This window comes from Lolium rigidum, chromosome 6 (genome assembly GCF_022539505.1).
Source record: "Lolium rigidum isolate FL_2022 chromosome 6, APGP_CSIRO_Lrig_0.1, whole genome shotgun sequence".
NCBI classification, from domain to species: Eukaryota; Viridiplantae; Streptophyta; class Magnoliopsida; order Poales; family Poaceae; genus Lolium; species Lolium rigidum.
In genome coordinates this window covers 3,834,832-3,852,825 of record NC_061513.1, presented here as the reverse complement: position 1 = coordinate 3,852,825, position 17,994 = coordinate 3,834,832, and the positions used below count along the sequence as shown (strand labels likewise).

Here is a 17,994-nt window from a genome sequence, read left to right as displayed (position 1 = left end):
GTTTGATTTTTTTATATCAGAAATCAAAATTTATACGATAACTCGGATTATGTAAAATAACTTCTAGATCCTATATATTGTGTTACTGCATGGAAACTAGAATTTTATTAAAAAAGGTTTGATGTTCTATATGAAAGGGAAACTCAGATTCTATAAAAAAAAAGTTCATATTATGTAAGTGCATGAAAACTCAGATTTTATAAACATGTTTTCGTGTTCTATATGAAACTCAGATTCTATAAAACAGAAAATATTTCTTTATTTTATATCAAAACTCGGATTGAACAAAGCGACCTTTATATTCTGCATAAGAAAGCAAGGATGAGAAAACAGTGAACAAAAAATGGTAGTACTAGAAAATAATTAAATAGGAACCGCTGCACTAAGTTTCTCATATGCATGTCCATATGCCCTTTGTCCTATTGTATTGTCTTTTTGTAGAGGCTACACAATTTAACATGTAGATCTGTGGATCTGAGTATAGTAATTCAAATATCTAAAAAGAAATCAGATTTTGTTATTTTTTTATAGCTTAGAGAACAAAACATTTGAAATTGAGATTTTATACGTTGGTGGGTACATCATTAGCTACTTTTAGAATCTTATTACATAATTGTTTTAGAAATTTTTATACAATGAGAGCAGTGATACTCAGATTCAAAATGACTTTTCGTGAGAAAACAGTGGTAGAAGGAACTACTAGGAAACAATTCAATAGGAACCGCTGCACTAAGTTTCTCCCTATACAAGTCCATATGCCCTTTGTCCTATTATATTGTCTTTTGTAGAGGCTGCACAATTTAACATGGGCACTAGCCGTGACTACTCATACTAGGTAGGACATGCACTAATTGGAGAGATTGGAGAGAGGGGAGAAATCACATATTAAGAGCATCTCTAGTAGACACTCTGAATCTCCCTTGGCGGCGGCGAGGCGTCTGCGACAACAGCGAATCCGCGGCCGATTCCGGCGGATGTGTTGGGGATGCGTGCGCTCCGGCGTTCGAAACGGACGAGGCAAGGTGACCCGAGTATTTCTGCCAGCCAAAATCGGAGGAGGCGATCTGCGGTGGCCGGGATCTACGTCGGCGCGTGGCGACGGTCGCGGGAGGTGGGGGAAGGAGGAAAGATGAGGAGCAGAATGTTCCTTCGCGCCAAGGCGGGAAAGAGATGGGGTTTACGCTCACACAGCCTCGCCAATATGAAACTTGGGTTACCACGGCGCGAATCTAGCTGGCCTGGAATTTTTTTTTGATATGGGGTTTGATGCAATGTCTGGATTGGCCATTTATTTCATCTAAACTCGTAAAACATCGCTTATTATGGCAGCTTGGTAAAAATATATCATCCAAAATCGTGTTTTCTTTAATATTGGTGTACATTATAGCGTAAGCTTAATTGAAGATCCACGTACCATCTACACATTCGAGCTACTATTCCATTCTAATTTGGAGTGGCACATAATAATTAATAACGATGAATTGTTGAGTGCATGTCCGGCACGTGGCGGTCAGGTGGCGGCGGCGACGGCGAGGCCGAGCTGCGCGAGGTGGAGGTCGGTGTCATCCGGGTGCTCCTCGACGTCCCTGGGGCGGTGCGGCAGCGTCCACTTCCCTTCCTCCGTCCTGACCATGCCCTTGTTCAGCTCCTGCCGCCAGCCGGACGGCACCATGTGCTCGTCCTTGAGGAAGTCGGCGGCCTTGTTCACGAGCGCCGGGTCTCTCCCGCCGAGCTGGAACTCCCTGCCGCGGCCCGTGTATCCGTCGAGCAGGTGGAGGTGCGCCTCTAGGTTGTGGAAGCACGCCAGGTCGAAGGTGCGCTTGAGGAACGGCGACACCTCGTGGTCCAGCGCCAGCAAGACGCCGATGTGGGAGTAGACGCTGGGCAGCCCCAGCGCGTCCGCCAACCGCAGCAGCGGCATGGGGACGAACGCCTCCGTCAGGATGCCGGGAACCTTGGGCACCGTGTCGTGCACGTTGAGGATGCGCAGCGCCTTGATGCCCAGCTCCCGCTCGAACCGCTCCCCGAACCAGGTGTTCCCCACGCGTGGGCCGGAGAAGGAGTAGACGCACACGGGCGCCTTCACGTCGGCCGACGGCGACACGTTGGCGCCGGTCTCGGCGATGTCATACGCGCTGAGCATGGCCATGGCGCTGCCGAGGCTGTGGCCGGTGACCGTCACGCTCACCTCCTCGCCCTTCCCGGCGTACAGCTCCACCAGCTTCCGCACCTCGGCCAGCACCTGCTCCCGCGCCGAGTACTTGCAGAACTTGCACGACGGGTCCTTGCCGGTGTAGAGATCGGCGAACCCCGCCTCCACCTTCACCCTCGGGTCCTCGCACGGTATCCCGTACTGGCTGATGGGCCTCAGGAACGCGCTCACGTCCTCCACCCACTCAAGCTTGGTCACGGTGCCGCGCCACGCAATGGCGATGTCGCGGCGGCCGATGCGCGCCGTCTCCGCGTCCGAGGACACGGCGATGAAGCCGATGAAGGTGGCGGTCTCGCTCCACATCCGGTCGTCCAGGGGGTTGTGCTTGGCGATGCTGAAGTTAGGGAGGTGGACGTGGGAGGTGGCGTAGATGTAGCGGGTGACGTCGTAGCCGACGCCGGCGAGGCCAACGTCGTCGAAGAAGGTCTTGGGCGGGTACTTGCAGGTGCCGCAGTAGCGGGAGAAGCGGTCGTAGTCGAAGGAGTCGTAGCAGGCCTGCGCGAACTCGCCGTACCGGATGAGCTCGCCCCGGAGCACCGTGTCGATGGGGTCCAGCAGCCCTTCCCAGTTGTTGCTGCCGTGGATCTCCCGCCACCGAGATGTCAGCTGGCCGTCCGACCGCCCGGACTCCTCGGCCAGTGTGCCGCGCTCCATGTCGCCGATGACGGACGCCCGCTTCTCTTTCGCTGGTGCTTTTGTTTCTTCGGTCGACAGCACCGAGGTGACCACCAGCCGAGAGGACGAGCGCCGTCGACGGCTTGTCAAGTGCTGCGAGGGCAGCGGCGCCGCCGGCCGGCACAGAGGCAGCACGGTCCGGGTACCGGCGAGCGAGAGGTTGGAGGAGCACGACATGGTCGACATTGCTGCTGCTGAACTGATTCCTTATTGGTCGACCGACGGATGTACCTTGGTGTTACTGGTATGTGTGTGTGTGAGAGAGAGGTTTAGCACGAGCTCGCCCTGCTTGAGAGTCGTTGTGATCGATGAGGTTTGAGCTGTTGGGTCGCGTGTATATATACACGAACGTCCGCGCTGCCCAACTGATTCGTCGCGAGGGTTCACACATCCATGTCCTCTTCCTTCATTTTTCGACCATGCCTGGTGCTAGCTCGCAAGAGAATGGGAAAATCCGTATGTGCGCATATTGGCGAAACACCAAAACCCTCCTCCATAGACTCCAATACGTTAACATTCGTGCTGGAACTTCGCAAAAATATACATTAGTTCACTCAGATTCTCCAACCAAAGTCCCTAGCATTTTACATAAAAGACCCGGGATCTTTATGCATATTTTTCACTGGTTCACCACTCTCTATATCACTTCTCTCAAAATGTTGGTGTAGTCTTTGTCAAATGAAACAATAAATATTTTTTTGATAAAGTTATACTAATATAGCGATATACTCACCAACATCAAGGATGCACACAACCAAGACAATATAAATATGTGTCATACCAATATTGAAGAGTACAGTATAGAATGAAAAAAAGTAAAAGTAAAATGGCACTCCCTATGTTTTAGGACAGACGCATTATAGAATATATGGCGTGGTATTTTTAGGGCATTTTTTGATCGCATGATTGAGAAATTTAGAGCTAAGACAAACACAAGACTCCAATAGCTTTGTGAGTTGAATACAAAGGATTCTACAACACTGCAAAAAAAATATGGTCGTAATAGTCGTTTGAACCTACGATATGGAAAGTTCCTTTATCCTACGTGACAGAGTATTAAAAAATGGTTAGTCTGGATGGTCTAATTCCTATGGAACTGAGGCATATGACTCCAATCAATATAAAAAAATTCAAGTATTGAAAAATAAAAAAATGTGAAATCCCTACAATCCAAAAAGGTCTTAGAGGTGTCATAACAACTACTTGCCACAAACTAAAACACTTAAAATATTTCTCATACATGTGATATTTTACCTCACATAATGTTTGTACTATCCATATATATCCTAAGATAAAGAATTTGATGTTTCATGTGTCCATTACAAGATAACTTTATTTCATTAATAAGTTCAGCATGCTAAAGAGGACGCCCCTCGCATTTGCGAGGGCCACCTTGATAGTTGGTGAAAAAATAAAACCATCCATCAACTATCCAAGCTGTCCAATGCATCTCCATTCGTGCTAGAACTTCGTTAAAATATCCATTATTTCACATGGATTCTCCAACTAAAGTCAGTAGCATTTATATAAAAGACCCCCAGATCTTTATGCTTATTTTTCACTGGTCACCATTCTCTCTCCCCCTCTCTGTCAAAAACGTTACATTATCATATTATATTATACCATGAAATGCTCAAACAAAATCCAATGCATAAGTTTGGAGAACACCGTCGATACATTATCGGCCTTGGGCTACATCACATTTACAAACAAATACATGTTGCACCATATATATATATATATATTGCCAATATATAAAATAAAATCTCATCTTCGGACACCGAACTCTTTACATAAATCAAGACGAATTAAAGTTTTTTTTTAGGAAAAAAGAAGGTAAAGTTACGTTCTTCTTGCAACCAAAAAATATACATGAAACATGAGAGAAATAAAACGTACGCGAAGCATGAGAGAAACAAAACGAACACGGAGCATGAGAGAGAATGGACTACCACGATAGGCTTGTGTGGAAATCTCTGCGCTCCGTACATTTGGAAGCTGCCAAAATGTTACACCACAGCTTGCCCGGACGTACACGTGAATCGCATGTTTGTGGTCCCGGCCGACCTGCCACGAGCAAGAATCGTATGTACGTTTTGTTTCTCCAAAACAAGGTTGAGACCTTGGCCTCTCCATAAAAAGGAAGCATACGATATTTATTTGCATTGTATGTAACAAAGAACTGGTATGAGGCTACATCAAACGACCTAAAACCACCACGCAACACCTATAGATCTTATATTGGGAGAAGAAAATACCAGGGCCATATGTCCCCATAACACAAACAACAGTCCACCAGCTAGGTACCAGGTATCACCTAGTCACCCTATGGTGAAATAGGAGTACAAATCCAGACTATAGCAGACTCCAAGGGAGCACCTTGTGTCCTTACTTTAAATGTTGTCACCTCTGTCATCTTGGCGCCACCAGGACGCCTAAACAACCCCTCCACCATGGGCGAGTCCATCTTGGCTCATCCGACCCCTAGACCCCGTTGCGCTATGCCGCCATGATTCGCCATCGTCGAAGTGATAGATGCAATACCGCTCCACGACTAGACCCCTCCAGCTATAGCTTATTTCAAAATGATGCGACTAAGAGGGAAAACGACACTGAAAGTGTCGACATTGCCCGATCCAGGAGACCTAGATCTAGGGTTTCCCCCAGAACATGTGTGCGGGGCAGTTTATCCGCAGCAACAATGCCTCCAACAAGGTAACAACGCCCACGAGTGCCTCGAACGGTAGTTCGCCTCCTAGATCCGCCATGAGTCAAGCCGCCGTATGGAGGGAGTTGCCTCCATGCCTTGCCGAAACGCTACCTTGAGAAGGTTGACCAGATGAAGTCCGGCCACCACCGCTAACCCAAGGAGATGTGATGGCCGATGTCCCCGCAATACCTCCCTTGTTCCACCTATGTCGCCCCGAAGACAACCCTCCTCCACGTGAAGGGGACCATCGGGGCACCCCCCCCTCACCCTCCGTCTTTGTCAGCCAGGCTTGGCCGCCACCACCGGCGGCGACAACTGCCTTGAGAGGAGATTAGCGGCCTCTCGCTAGGAAATTGCCAGGGAACCTCCGGACTTGCTCCGCGAGAGTGGAGTCATAATCTGATTTGCCTACCGCTGAGTTGTGGTGGTTCCCTTCTCGAAGGACAAGAAGCTCGAAGCACGGAACACGTTGGGATAATTGGTCTTCATTTGCCCCCCCCCCCCCCCTTTTTTTCCTATTTGTGTGAGAAGCAGAAAAAAATCAACGTTCGTACATTTGATGTTTTGTTTTAATACTAAGGCGCATGTCATCTTCATTTTTCTACTAGTACTCCCTCTCTCACAGTTTATAGGCGTGCACGTACCTCTATGTCGCAAATTTGATCAAGTTAGCATTAGTTATATGTTATAAAAATTATATCATTAGAAAATTTGGATGTTCTATTTTCTAATGATTTAATTTTTGCATTATATAATTTAAATTATATAGATCAAATTGACGATCTAGTGATACGGAGAGGACTAGTAAACTGAGACAGAGGGAGTAGCATATTTCGTGGAAATGAGAATGGATGGTGCTTTTGGAAGCAGCCAAAATGGATAATAGCTATAGGGAAGCATATGGTTTGGCCGGACGCACAGTGCACACGTGAATCGTACGTACGCGTGGGCCCGGCATGATCCTTCTGGCATGCCAATAGCAAGAATCGTATGTGGCGTGCGTATTCCTACATGCATGCACCAATGGATACAGTGGTCGGCCCGTGGTCCATTACACGTTTCGCTGGCTTCGTCTTTGCTGCCCACACTAACTACTCCGTACGTACACGATTCGTCGTCTCGCTAGCTCGCTTTGTCTTAATTTTCTGCCCAGGTTACTAAAAGAAGAATATTTTGTGCGTGGACCCGGCCTGATCAACCTGCCAAGAGGAAGAATAGAAATCATATATACATATATACAGTGTAGACTGTACCCGTACAGGCATTACACGTTACACGTATGTACTAGAGATTATGATTTTGTATATAGGATTTTATTAGGTACACATAAGCTTGATAGTCATACACTCTCAAGACGTATATGGAGATATTTGCCTTACTCATACACTCTAGTTTGAACCCTTCTCAATCCATGATATTTAAGAAATATTGAAATGGATAGAAAACATATAAACTCACCATATTACATCTCTTTACTATTAAATTGGAGTTGGGGATGGTGTGCACTTTGACATCAAACATTCAGAACATCTCAACCGTCGATCTCCTAAAAACGCCCATCAAACATTGTTCCCGTCGCTCGGAAAAAATAGAAACATATTTATTGCGTATCAATCCAGTTACCACACAATAAGGAAACATATAAGTCCAGAATCAATCTCGTCCAACATCAAAAAAAGGAAAGAATCACACCCAATTCTCTTTCACATATCTTTACTATTATATTGCAGTCCGTACGTCATCAAAAATGTTTGATGTCAAAGATCAGGATCATCCGCGCCGTCCGATTATTTCTCTCAAGATCTAAGCCACCTACACATCGTCCGATTGCTTTTGTTGTACGCATGTTTCGTTCAACCCAGCCAACGCTAGACAAAGCAAAATCAGAATGAAATCCCTGCCTTCCTATTAAGTCCCGATCTAAAATAAACTGGGTCACAATTCCAGCAAAAACAGAATGAAATCACTGCCTTCCTATTAAGTCCCGATCTAAAATAAACTGGGTCACAATTCCAGGATGTAGAATGCGAGACTGATGCGTTTTCCTTGATTCCTTGATTCCGGGATGAAATCCCTGCGTTCCTATCAAATGCTCCCATTATTATCAATCTCTCCTTAATTTCTTGCGTTTTCCAGGAACAATGCGAGACTGATGCGCTGCTACATTAGCGCGTCTCGTCCGTGGCCTCCGTGGGGTACCATGCTTCCTGGATCGTCATCTTCGTCCTCCAGCACCGACGATACGCCAGCCCATGCGTCCCCGCCGCGCTCCAGCACCCGCCCCTTCATCGACGGCCTAGGCACGAAGCCTGATCTGCCGCAAGGCCCTCCTCTCCTTCTTCGTGTGCCCTGGCGGCGGCCATGCAGGCCACGCGGTCGAGGTGAGCAGGCACTCTTGTGGTGATGACGTGAGTTAATAACTTAATATTACCATTCTTCCTGATTGTAGGTCCTGATTACGGATCATGTGGTGCGCCCAATTTTCAATCTTGTTTCATGTTGCTACTAAATTTTTATTCAAGGTGTCATATGGTCCTGAATCTCTTGATCTCTAACTGTCGTATGATGCAATTTTTTGGATTTCTTGCACAGTCTGAACTATGAAGGACGAGGTGGGAGATGACTATGGTCGTGAGTTGTCTGACCGTCTCTTGGTGAAGCCTCTTTCAATGTACCTGAATGTATTTCATTTTATTCATGATCTGTGCCATAGCCCGAGATTGCCGGCGGCTGGTGGCTAAATCAGGCCTCCCCTCTCCTTCCATCTTCTCTCTGCCCTCTATCTCCCAAATTTTTGGTTGCACTATGGCTAGCCTTAGTCTGCTCTTTTGAAAGATTAACGTACCTAGATATGGATGTGGATGATAAAGTTGGATTTACCAACAAATAAATTATCCACGTGCTAAGTGTTTCCGGTATATGAAATTAATCCCTTTTAGCATTACTTTTACTACTGATCTATCTTGCAGTAATTATGGTGGTGATACTTTTCGTGGTTCATGCATCACTTTTCGTGGTTCATATAATTTGGGTATCACCAACATTTAGATGAATGGTCTTAATATTTTTGATTTAAATTCATCGGTTATGAAAGAAGTATGTGAGATTGATGATCCATCAGTTAATCGGATTTTATTGGACTCATCCCAATGATCAAGGCAAAAAAAAGGATGTGATATTTCCGTGTATTTATTTGCTATGATTTTACAAAGGTGGTTGCGTCAGGGGTCGGGTGCCTGATGTTGAGCTGCTGCATGGAGAAGAGGGGTCCGGTGTTCACCACCGCCTTTACCCGTCTGTATGTTCGTTGCTAACGCCCTCTACATGAGAAGGTCAATCCTCCACTAATGTCTTTCTCTGAACTTTCTGAAGTCTAAAACATTTGTTATTTCGCCACATTGTTGTTTGTAAATTATTAAGATGAAAATAAGCTCGATCAGTTTTTTTATTTGATGATGAATTTTTTGTGTGCAGACATCACCCTATATTTGGTAAATTCAATATAGAGACAACAGTCATATATGGTTATTATGTCCCAACCAAGACATCTCTGAATATTGACATAAAGCTACCCAAACGGTCGAAGGAAGGAAAATTGAGTTAGTAAAGTTGCCCCAGAGAGAATTAGAATGAGCATTCATTAACTTTCATAATGTAATTTGAGTGAAAATACAGAAGTAATTTGCACTATAAATAAAGTTATTCACGTAGTTTTTTCTAATCCAATTTTTGTGTCAGTGTGCTTGCTTGCTCTTTATATGGTCGCACATATAGGAAACTGAGAAATCTTGGATGATAGTCGAGTTGACGAGTTCAAGAGGCCGATACGAACGCACATGGTTGCAACTTTATGTTCCTTTTTAATACCAATTCATAGTTCAGATACGTAAATTGGCACTGCAATTCTATGGTTAAATAGGATGCCTTTATTCCTTTATGCATTTTGATGTTGTTGGTATTTGCATTTAAAGGCAAACTGTCGGTGCATAGCAAATTAAGTCATTTTTATGATTATGAACAAACCAATGTTATTTTCTGCGCATGTGATATATAGATGGATTAATCCTCATCTTGTCACATGATAAATATTTTTTCTTGATTAGTTGCATTATGTTTCGTACTCGCAGCTCTATATTTTACCTGCAGGTCCTTGGACCTCAATACAACACACAAAAGGTAATGACTTGATGGGTTTTTGCTAAAAGTTTGTACTTAATTTTGTTCCCCATTCCTTAAGCTAAACTGTTGTGTTATGTGTGGACTTCAGGCTCTTTATTCAAGAGATCACCTTTTCCCAATTTCCAATTTGCAAAGGCCTGCTGAAGATATCTTTACCCTTGAATTTACCTTCAGTCCGACTTATGGAATATTTTGGATATTTGACAATATGTTGGAGGTTTATGACTTATGAATGGGGCATATATACCTTTTTCTAATTTGTTCCATTTCTTTCGTAAGATCATGAAATATACATATTCTGTAGTAAACAGCTGCAAAGGATGATTTGACCACTTGCTTTTTATATGACACACATATACAACACGCTTTTCAAACTAATTGACTTCAGATGCTCATAGTATATTTTATATGCATTGATCAAGATGGTAAAGCTAGACCTATATTTCAGCGAAGTGGACTGTGGCCACCCTTATTTCCCAAATTGTCAACAGTTTAGGCATTTTCACATACAGCAAGCTATGGGAACTGTGCTTGCATTTGAATAATTAACATATAGCTCTTGAATGGAATGGAGTACTTGTCTCTTATGTATGTTCAACCGATATGGTTTGATAGAGATGCATATACATAGTTGTAAAGTAGTGCGAACTTGATCTAAATGCTTACAATCCATTTGACCAAACTTAATAAATACTTTTTACATCCATAAGAATTTTTGTTGATCTCGAGGTGTTCAACATTTTAAAATGTTCACCTTGTTTGGTCCAGTCGAGGATCATACTATATTTTTTTATCATACTATCATCATTAAAGCTTAAACAAAAAACCACGGATTACGAACATCACGTATTGCCTTATTTTTGCACAGTACTGGTGGTTGAGTAGAGGAAGAAAATGAAGGGCCCCTAGGTGGCCGTTGGTGAGAGAGAAGAGGGAGAAAGAGGTCACATTCGTCCAGATGAGGTTGGAAACGAGCTTTTTGTTCTCGAGCTATAGATCAATACAATAATGTATATATTTATTGTTTATTTCATAGAAATGCACCGACCCTTAGCTTGAGAATGAGACAATTACATGTATTTCTTACTTTCTATGCATATAAAATTGAAGGATAACTTTTTATGGAATCACATCTTTAAAAAGTATGATTTCATTGTTTCTAAAATATTATTGCTCTATGTTTCTATGTACGTGAATTTTCAAGTATATTATGTTTACATGTTCACAAATAAATGAAACTCTAGAAACCGTAGCAACGCACGGGCATTCAACTAGTGAAAGTAATATTGAAATGGGTAGTCATACACTCTATAGAGGGTCAATATTTTCTCCTATTCTTTTTTTATTTGGTTAGCTTTAGGAGGAATTTTTTCCATCGTTATAGACTTATAAGGTTTTTTTTTCCACGGATGAAATGTTCAAATATAGCAAAATAAATTTAAAAGTGAAACTTATTTTTATTGGTACAAATTGTATTTATGTACAATTGTATACATTAGAAATTGTGCAAGAATATTACTTCATACAACATTTTAAAGAATGCGATACATAATATTTACAATCTTATCTCTAATTAAATATAGTCCAAAATATTATTTGGGAACATGTGTTCAGAGATTATAGTTATATAAGTGAAAATATTTGGTATCATATAAAATGAGTAGGATCTGAAGCGGCGTGTGAAGTGTGTACATTGTGGAGTGCATGTAATTACATTTAATTTTTGGGGGTTACAAAGCCGAGTGTATGTTCAAATGTTAACACAGTGAACCACATTGAGACTAACTGTTGGACTTAAATGATGAGACTCAACTAATAAATGAGTTCAATTGTATGTTTAGTTGGAAACTAACAACTGACCAGGCTTGAGAGAAAGCATTCTTTTCATGATTAGGTTCCTAACAAAGATAAACTATTGGAGCTCGTGTGAATTGATTTTGCTGCCACTCATGTTTTGATTATGGTGAATAGACAGACTTTGAAGTTTCAAGAAAAGGGAAAACTACGTATTGTGATGGTAAAAGTTGGAAATATACCAAATTGCGTGAAACAATATCTTGGCATGTGTGAGATACGATCTGATTTGAGACACGTTCTCAACCTTTATATGGAGAGATACGCCAAATTCTAACATTAACAAAAACATCACTACAAATATTTATTATATTTTCTTTGAATTAGAATTGTTAGTGAAACAAGGATGGTACAACAACACATGTAAGAGAGGCGATAAATCAAGTATAGAAGCAAATTATCAAGGCATAAGTGATCAAAGAGACATGGTTAATAATAAGAAAAGAATGAAGAAACTGATAGAAAGGAAGTAAGTTTAGGAAGCAAAGTGTCTGGATCAATTTAAACAATGCATAAAGTACATAATAAAAATGTACATCTTGAATCATTATTCGTCAAAGATAAACATGTGAGAAGACTCAACATGAAATAAAGAACACAACAATGGTGTTGAAGACATTATAAATGATGCGATAAGAGATTGTGAGAGAAGCATAATAGCTAGTGATGGGGAAAAAACTTGTAGGAAACTGAGGCAACTAAGAAAGCCTTAGAACTTAAAATTCAGAAGCAGCATAAACATTACAATATGGACTGAAGAAAGTGATGGAGATAGTTGATTTTGAACACGTTGGATCACATAACATGGATAAAAAATACTAATGAATAGAAAGAAGCGGATAAAGAAATAGTGGGTTACAACAAGAGTCACGAATCAGTTGAACCTTTATTGCTAGACTGGGGACAAATACTAGAAAACATGTTACCAATAAGGCATTAAAACACATAGGAATGTCTCAGAAGAAGTGGTAGGTTCAAGGATAGAGAGAGTCCGAATGTGGAGGTATGCAAAAAAGTAAAGAGCTACTGCTAAATACTTTTATGGTGAGTTCAATGATTCTGATGTTCTAAATTCAAGTAATTCATTCAACTGATATTGATATTCAACTGGTTGGTAGTTTTTTTTGGCAAGAGCGGAGGCTTCTCTGGGCAGGCTCCCTGTTGGGCATGGTGTTGCTCCACTGGTTGGGCTCCTTGATGGTGCCACGGATGGGGGTAAGGCTGACCTCTTTGGCAGTTTCTCTCCTCGTGGTAAGCCATGCACGTCAGCTTTGCCGGTTGTCGTGGAGAGTGAGGCCATCGTTGAGGTTGTGGCTCCGGTGCTGCAGATCATGCCTGAGCTAACGAGGATGCATGAAGAGCCCTATTCACCTTTATCGATGGTGTGTTTGACGGTGGACTCACCTAAGGCCTCAGCGGTGCCTTTGGCGCCTAGACAATCACCACTGGATCCCACTCGGCCGTTAGCCTCTGTGGAGCGGGGAGGTTTGGACATTGTTGTCCCTCATTCGCCTAAGGTTTCTGTTGATGTTGAACTTTCTTTGCCTAGTCCGTTGGCACCATTTCCTAGGGCTCTCTTTGCAAGAAAGTTTTGTGACTTCCTCGCTAGGTTGGAGGCTGATGATCCTGGATCTGGCAAGACAATTGGTTGCCTCCTAGAGGAGAGGGCAATCAGGAACAAATGCAAGAATGTGTGATCTAGTGTCTTGAAGGAGAAATCTTCTAAAAGCAAAAGCAAGAAGAGTGGTTCTACAAGAAAAGCGTCCACGTCTGCTTCATAGATCCTAGTGTCGGGGTTTGCCGGAGTTGCATTGGGAGGGGTTTACCGGAGTTGGTCTCGGGTGTTGGCTAGAGTGGGTGTGGCACCGTTGTTTTGGGTCTTTTTTAGACTTTGATGTGGTGTGTGAGCTTAGCCGAATTGTTGTAGGTTTTCACCCAGTTTTCTCCTAAAAACTGGACACTCTCTCCTTAATTAATAGACGAGGCAAAGCTTTTGATATTAATAGTAAAGTTGGGATTAATTTGCGTTGCTCTTTAGATATGTTAGCTACTAATCTTGTTGTTACGAGAAAATTAGAACAAACGAGATGTGCGGTTATGACGAATGGGGTTGAAAAATCATTTCAGGAAAATGAACCCAACTCACCAATACATATTGACTAAACATGAATTTACTATACAGTTGAAACTTCCTTTTGCCAGTTTTACTAAGATTAGGCTCACAGAAAACTATATTTGGAGTACTAAGTTCGCGCTCGGTCCAATCCTACACCGTCTAACTCTGATTCGTGCATATATGATACAAGTTGGGTTGTCATTGAGTTTTTTTCAGTTGCAATAACTCAATTGCAAATAAGTTGCAACTGGAAAAAATATAGTTGCAAGTGAAGATCTAACTAAGAAAATGCTCCACCCGTTAAATTTGCATCATGATTCGTGCTAGTCATGAGTTGCAGCTTATATTGCAACTAAAATTTGATAACATGATGTAAAACCTGTTTGTAAACCAAGAGGCGATGCTGGACGTGGGTCATGTGCCCATGGCGTAATCTCCGCACACAAACATTCAAACTTTTAATATATAATTAAATTTGAATGAAAACCTTTATTTTTGTGCACTTTTATTTATTTGGGTGAGTTCTTGGGAGACGCGGCCGGGATCGACGTCCCAAACGCAACACGAAGAAAAAGGGTCTCCCAAAAGGTTGATCAGGCGTTATTTGGGAAACGACGCGGCTGGATATTCTAATAGGGAGAAGACGCTCAGCAACTACACACCCTTGGATACCACCGCATCAACAGCGGCGACAACGCACATGTCTTGCGTCCACGATGGCAATCCGTGTAGTGTCTCCGTGTAACTTACTACCTTAAGAGCATCTCTAGCGATCCCACATATCGGTGTGGAAACGCGGTGGTGGGCCGATATGGGGTTTCGGCCATTTTTTGGGCCAGACCAGATCTAGGCCGCAGCCTAAACCGCCAAAATACCCGCTCCTCCGCCTCTCAGCCTCCCGCCGACGTGAAATCGCCGCCCCTCCGGCGAGCAATCGAAGCGTCCGCGTGTAGATCAAGCGTCCCCACCTCCAGCCGGCGACGATGGTGGCAGGACACGGGCGTGGGGGCGGCCAGGTAGGCCGCGGCGGACGCTCCACCGAGCACGGTGGGAGCTCCACCGGTCCTTCCGCCGGCAAGAAGACGGAGGCGGAGAAGATCAAGTTGGACGCGGCGCGCATTTTCGGTAGCTACCGCTACCGCAAGTACGGCGTCGCCGCGCCGCCCGCCTTCCCCAAGCGGGAGTCTGACCGCTACCGCTGCGACCGCGCCTCCTCCCTTCCACGGCGTCGTCGTTGTCGAGCTACCACCAGCGCCCTTTGGCGGCGTTGGTGGTGAAGATGGAGGAGGACGACGCCGAGCCGCCGCAGTTCGCGCCCGGGGACTACCTCGACGATGAGCAGCTGAAGCTCGTCCTCCCGCAGCTTGGCGTGAATGCGGGGCTCGCGCTGGGCGACTTCGTCGAGGAGCGCGACCTCGACACGGTGGTCGGCCTCGTCTCGCGCTCGAGCCAGTGCGACGCGAACAAGGCCGACGAATGGCGGCGCATCGTGGAGGAGCAGGGCCGGGTGTTCGTCGACCTCGGCAGCGACACCAAGTGACGCTGCCGCTCCAACGCGCCGCTGCCACGGTACAAGGCTCCGGTGAGTATCCCGGAGCCGATTTTGTTGTTCTAGGTTGTCGTGGCGGCCGATTTCAAATCGAATGTAGCAAACTCTAGTTCCTTTTGATGTAATGTAGTGGAATGTAGGATCAATGTAGGCGTATGAACTGTCCGAATGAATTACAAATCAGTCTTCCGCGCGTTTTTCTTTTAAAATTTGCAGTTCTATATGTAGTATCTGAATTGCGAGCCTGTTCTTCGAACCCCAAATCCGCATTAGGGTGCCCTGTATAAAGGATTTGGGATTTGGTGTTTGGCGCTTCTTCTAGAGATGCTCTAAGCAGATGCACATACCAAGTGCTGAACCAAAACGAGTGTGTCGTTGGGTAAACACTACGGGAAAGCCAGCCTTTGCCGTGCTCCACTTTACACGGTAAAGAGGCCTATACGCAGGCAACGGCTTTGCCGTGTGTGCCCTCACGGCAAAGCTTGCACGGCAACGCCATCGATGGCAAAGCCACCTTTGCCATGCGCGTGCAAGGATTGCACGGCAAAGCTCCTTGCCGTGCGCTTCCATCTCTGCCGTGCGCTGCAAACGCTGCCGTGCGGCTCTACTTTGCCGTGCGGCAGGGGGGCTGCCGTGCCCGAAGACTTTGCCGTGCGACCGTCGTTGCCGTGCGCTAGCCTTCGCTGCCGTGCGCGCCTTTGCCGTGCGGGCTAGCTCTACCGCGCACGGCAAAGCCCCCTACATGCACGCCCCAGGAGCTCCCAGGTCTACAGGCCGCCGCCACGTGGCTCCTTTGCCGTGCATGTGCACACGGCAAAGTGACCAAAAGTCCTTTGCCGTGTGCACACGCACGGCAAACACTGGTGGAAAAAAGGGCTTCGGTCGCGGTTCGCAACTGCCATTGGTCGCGGTTGCGCAACCGCGACCAAGCAAGCGCGACTAAAGCCCACACCCTTTAGTCGCGGTTCTTTACGAACCGCGACGAAAGGCGCCTCCACGTGGCCGCCAGCACTCCTTCGGGCGGAGGACCTTTAGTCGCGGTCCTCTCGGCCAACCGCGACTAAAGGCCGCCGCAGGTTTAGGGTTTTAGCCCCCCCCCCCCAACCTGATTTCTTTTTAGTTTGTATTGTTTTATTTTCTTTTCTGTTTTATTTTAATTTTGAAGGAGTTTCACATATTCTACAGTACTACATATACATGCATATGAACGTACAATTTCAAACAAATTTGAAATTAGAACCAAAAAGAATTCAAGAGGAATTGACAATATATATTCAATATCGATGACCATATACAATTTTGAACTAGTTTCCATACATATGATTTACTGCATATGAAGTTCTACATCCTCTACATAGTGTTCTCCACTAGGATCGATGACTTGCTTCGCGATCCATCCAGCTAGTTCCTCTTGAAGTGGTCGGAAGCGAGCTTCTAGACTAAGCGTCTTCCGAAGGTTATTCCTGCTAATGTTGTTCGGACACGAAATCCGCTCGGAGGTGTATCTCCGGATCATCTCACAAACATAGTATCCACATAGATTGGTCCCCTTTGGCTGAATATCTTGGGTCGCGACACTACCCTTTTCCACCGTAGCTCTTTTTTGAATTCACCGACCTTTGTGTCTACGAACCGTGTCCAAACCCTACGAGGCAAAGAAAATTAAATGAACAAGAGAGTTATTAGTTACTTGATATTAGGAAATGAACAAAATAGGCCGATCGATATAGAGCGCAAGTGAATGAAAATATATAATTACTTCTGCATCATTTTTCTCAAGTCGGCCCAAAGCTTTGCATTCAGATTCGGAGAGTCGTGGATGAGAACCGTGGAGTCGTCAAATTGAATTACTAGCAGAATCCAGTGGAACCTCGCGGACACGATACATGCACAGTCATGCATAATTAACTCATCGATTATAGTAAACAAAAGAGAATGTGCTCAAGACAGAAACACTCACCCAAAATGGTAAGGAAATAGAATATCACTTTTGAGTTCCCGACTTGATAAAAACATCCACAGGTCGGCCTCCATGTCGGCGGGAAAATGTTGTAACACATATGAATTAACGATATGTGGGTCAATGAACCCAACATCATGGATGTTCCTTATCATGCATTCCCGCTTCTTCATTCTGCATACACAACAAGATAGTTAATTAGGACAATATATATATATATATATATATATATATATATATATATATAGTGCAGGCAATGAACGAGATGGGGTAGAAATAAATCACTTACAGAACGTAGCAACTGATGATAGATTTGTCGAGCTCGCGCAGATTGAAAAGCTGGAACAATTCACTCCGATGAATTTGTACATAGTAATGTTTGAAGTGATGCTCAGGTCTAACTTCCGCATAAATATAGTCTTTGGCGTTTTTTAATTTTATGTAAGCCTTGTACCAATTTAGCGGACCTGTCATTTGCGGAGGTAGATCCTTTTCCTCGCGCAGGCTCGACGAGAGGCCCATTCGACACATATGTAATTACTACGTCCTTCATTGTTGCCTCATCAAGGCCTAACACCGCACGAAGAGTCGGACCTAAGTTGGCCGCTTGTTCTATGGCACTCGCTACGATCAATCCCCGTCTTGCCGCAGCTGCTATGATTTCGGGGTCATCCGGACCGGCGGCTTTCACTATGAGAGGGGCGATGGATTGTTTACTCGTGCCCCGAGCTGGGCAACT

The 17,994-nt window shown here is 44.5% G+C and overlaps 1 protein-coding gene across 1 annotated transcript; it reads right to left on the bottom strand.

The window, feature by feature from the left end:
- Positions 1 to 1,510: 1,510 nt before the first annotated feature.
- Positions 1,511 to 3,064, bottom strand: LOC124660194 (phospholipase A1-Igamma1, chloroplastic-like). The gene has a single exon (XM_047197991.1). It carries the CDS (start codon positions 3,062 to 3,064, stop codon positions 1,511 to 1,513), a length of 1,554 nt encoding a protein of 517 aa, XP_047053947.1.
- Between the last annotated feature and the right edge of the window lie 14,930 nt (positions 3,065 to 17,994).